Source organism: Diadema antillarum, unplaced genomic scaffold, assembly GCF_040938485.1.
Source record: "Diadema antillarum isolate AM-2024a unplaced genomic scaffold, OU_Dant_1.0 seq00000462_RagTag, whole genome shotgun sequence".
NCBI lineage: Eukaryota > Metazoa > Echinodermata > Echinoidea > Diadematoida > Diadematidae > Diadema > Diadema antillarum.
This window is the reverse complement of record NW_027271433.1, coordinates 901,402-904,206: the sequence shown is the minus strand read 5'-3', so window position 1 is coordinate 904,206 and position 2,805 is coordinate 901,402. Positions and strand designations below refer to the sequence as shown.

The following is a 2,805-nucleotide window of genomic DNA, read 5'->3' as shown; positions in this document are numbered from 1 at the left end:
TGGACTGTTTACCATAGACAAATCTACTCATAAGGTACTTTTCTGATCAAAAGTGCGTCACTGCTACAAATGTTACAATAATGATATGTACACATGGATAATCCTTGAAGTACATACTTTTTGAATCCAGGCACCCCAAGTTTGTCACTTTAATAGTTTAAAAGTTATGGCAGATTTTGTGGAAAGACGAGTTGCTTTTTGACCTAATTTATGTGTTGTAGCATTGGCACGGAAGTGCAGTTTCGCAGATGACCGAAAGTTTTCAATATGTCTCCCATGGTAATGATGGTGGTAACCAGAACCATGGTGGTCATGTTTTGGAGAAGGGACCATACGGGCGAGTGTGTCAGGGATGCAGGAGAGAGCAGCAAAGGTGTGAAATGAGAATGTTCTGCGTGAGATGTTTATGGTGATGTGTAGCAAATCATTGGCTACATATCATGGATTGTAGAGTGTTTTAGGGTGCAGGAGAGAGCAGCGAGATGAGAATGCTCTGTATGACGTGTAAAGTGGTGATGTGTTTGCTGCATATCATGGGTGGTAGATAGTGATTGAGAACTTTCTGTTTTGTTTGAGAGTGGCATCTCACTGTGGTCGATTTTCAGTTGTCAGTGCTGTCAGGATTCCAAACAACACTTCATTTTCTGTTTGTAAATTTGTTCTGATAATTCATCGTAAAAGCAATGTAACATTTCAAACTGGACTTCCTTGACGAAAAATGGGGTACCAAACTTGTAAAATGAAAACAAAACACCCTGACATTACACTGTTTTGTAATGTCCTCCTTTCTCATTCACATGAGCAGTCACTGAAGGCATCCTATTTTCTTTTACCCTGTTCAATTATTCAGGTTCACTACCAAAATTCATTTTAAAAAAAAGCTAGACAATAAATTTGTATTAGGTCCAGTTTGAAATGTTAACTTGCTTCCTTGTTTATTGCATTCACTATTGTACATGTACGGTTATGTTGTATGCAATAAAGAGAAATTTTCTTAACCCATTCACGTTCATGACTACATTTTGTGGTCTTTATGACATTTCTTATCATGACTCATGAAATAGGAGATACTGTAGAAAAATCAAGCAATATATCTCAAAAGAAAGAGGAAAATCTCCCCTTCAATTATGGCCAATAAATGATAGTAAAAAAAAAAAGGAAAAAAGGAAACAGATATTTTCATACCCTCAAACCAAATTAAATGATTTCAACCGACGTGGTACCTTTCTAGGGTAAAAATTTTACCAAAATTGTCTTATACGGTAGAGTAGTTTTTATTTTGGGCTTGGTCAAGTTAATGTCTTCCGAAAAGAAAAATATGAAATTTCAAAATGTCACATTTTTATCATATATCACTAAAGATTATGAGTGTACTGTAAAATTCTTATGATAGTAGACATCATTATAATAGCTGCATGATATTAATGTTCTTTATTAATATTTATATTATTATCATTATCATCATTATCATTATTACTACTACTACTATTATCTTTTAAAGAAGTCACCATGATAACATTTCTATGGAGCTGGGTCTTTGAATTGGCATTGACAAGTTTAGAGTTGTGATACATTTTATTTGGTTATCCTGACACTTTGGAAATAGCTCACAATGGGAACTTTAAATTGTGATAGACTATTCGGTCATTCTGACATTTGGCAATGACATATTATGACAATAAAGCTTAGAATTTAATGCAAATTCAAATATGGTGTGCCTCAGTATTCTAGACAGTTGTAGGGTACAAATTGTACAACTGTCAGATGAGTTATAAGAAGAAGTCTGTTGGAAGGTAATACTGTTAAGAGATAAATGGCAGGTGAAGATAAATTGGTCGAGGATTCAAATTAGCCACTTACTTGAAATCCTGAGTTACTGATGGCCAAATTAGCATATTGTCTATGCAATTCATGGCCGACCGCCATCCCGAACGGGGAATGCTTTGGCAGATTTTATATCCTGAACAAAGAATGCTCTCTCAGAGTGCATCTCAAGCCTGAACAAGGCATGTCGAGATCACTTGCCGAGTCGTGACAGAGTTCACTAGATGAAAACAATGGCAGGTGATGGGGTTAGCAATAACATGCTCCCCTGATAGATATTGAAGCACACAAGGTGGCTAGGTCCACGCTCCGGTCTACTAATGGGTGATGAAACGAGATTATGATCTGCGGGTCTTTTCTCGGGAATACCAAGGGGGAGACCGGGTATACGTGCTGGACACCGCCACAGTCAAAGGTCAGCGTCGCAAGCTCAGCCCCTCATGGAAAGGGCCAGGAGTAGTCATCGAAAGGCTGACACCCTACCTTTACCGTGTGAAGATGGGGAATAAGATGTTTGTGACTAACCATGACGGATTGAAGGAGTGCCGGGACAGGGACATCCCTAAGGGGAGGGAGAGAGACGCTAATGTTCTCACGGAAGCAATGTTCTGCTTCTGCCGTAAACCCTATACCGGCGCATTCATGATCATGTGCGATGGGTGCCAGGAATGGTACCATAGGCGGTGTGTCCGGAAGAAGGAGCACGCATTGACAAATATTCAGAACAAGTAGAGAAACAGGGGGACAGGAAACTACGGAACGGGCATATTGGTGCGATTGGGGCAAAAAACAAAATATCTAAAGAAAATGAAGTAATGTGAGGGCTTACGATTGCAGCATGATTGGGAATTTAGATTAAAATCCCCAAGTAAAATCAGAAGCTAGAGAACATAAGAGATATTATGATTGCCTACTAGTGAAATATGTCATTTGGTTTCCTTTTTACAGAATGGCTAGCGGATTCAGACATAGGCCAACAAG

General features: G+C 38.7%; 1 protein-coding gene across 1 annotated transcript; it reads left to right on the top strand.

The window, feature by feature from the left end:
* The first annotated feature begins 2,151 nt into the window (after positions 1-2,151).
* Positions 2,152-2,556, top strand: LOC139733176 (uncharacterized). The gene has a single exon (XM_071644018.1). It carries the CDS (start codon positions 2,152-2,154, stop codon positions 2,554-2,556), a length of 405 nt encoding a protein of 134 aa, XP_071500119.1.
* Positions 2,557-2,805: the final 249 nt, after the last annotated feature.

What these genes read in the sequence shown, in the direction of transcription:
- LOC139733176 (XM_071644018.1), top strand. Translation starts at nt 2,152, where the DNA reads ATGAAACGAGATTATGATCTGCGGGTCTTTTCTCGGGAATACCAAGGG.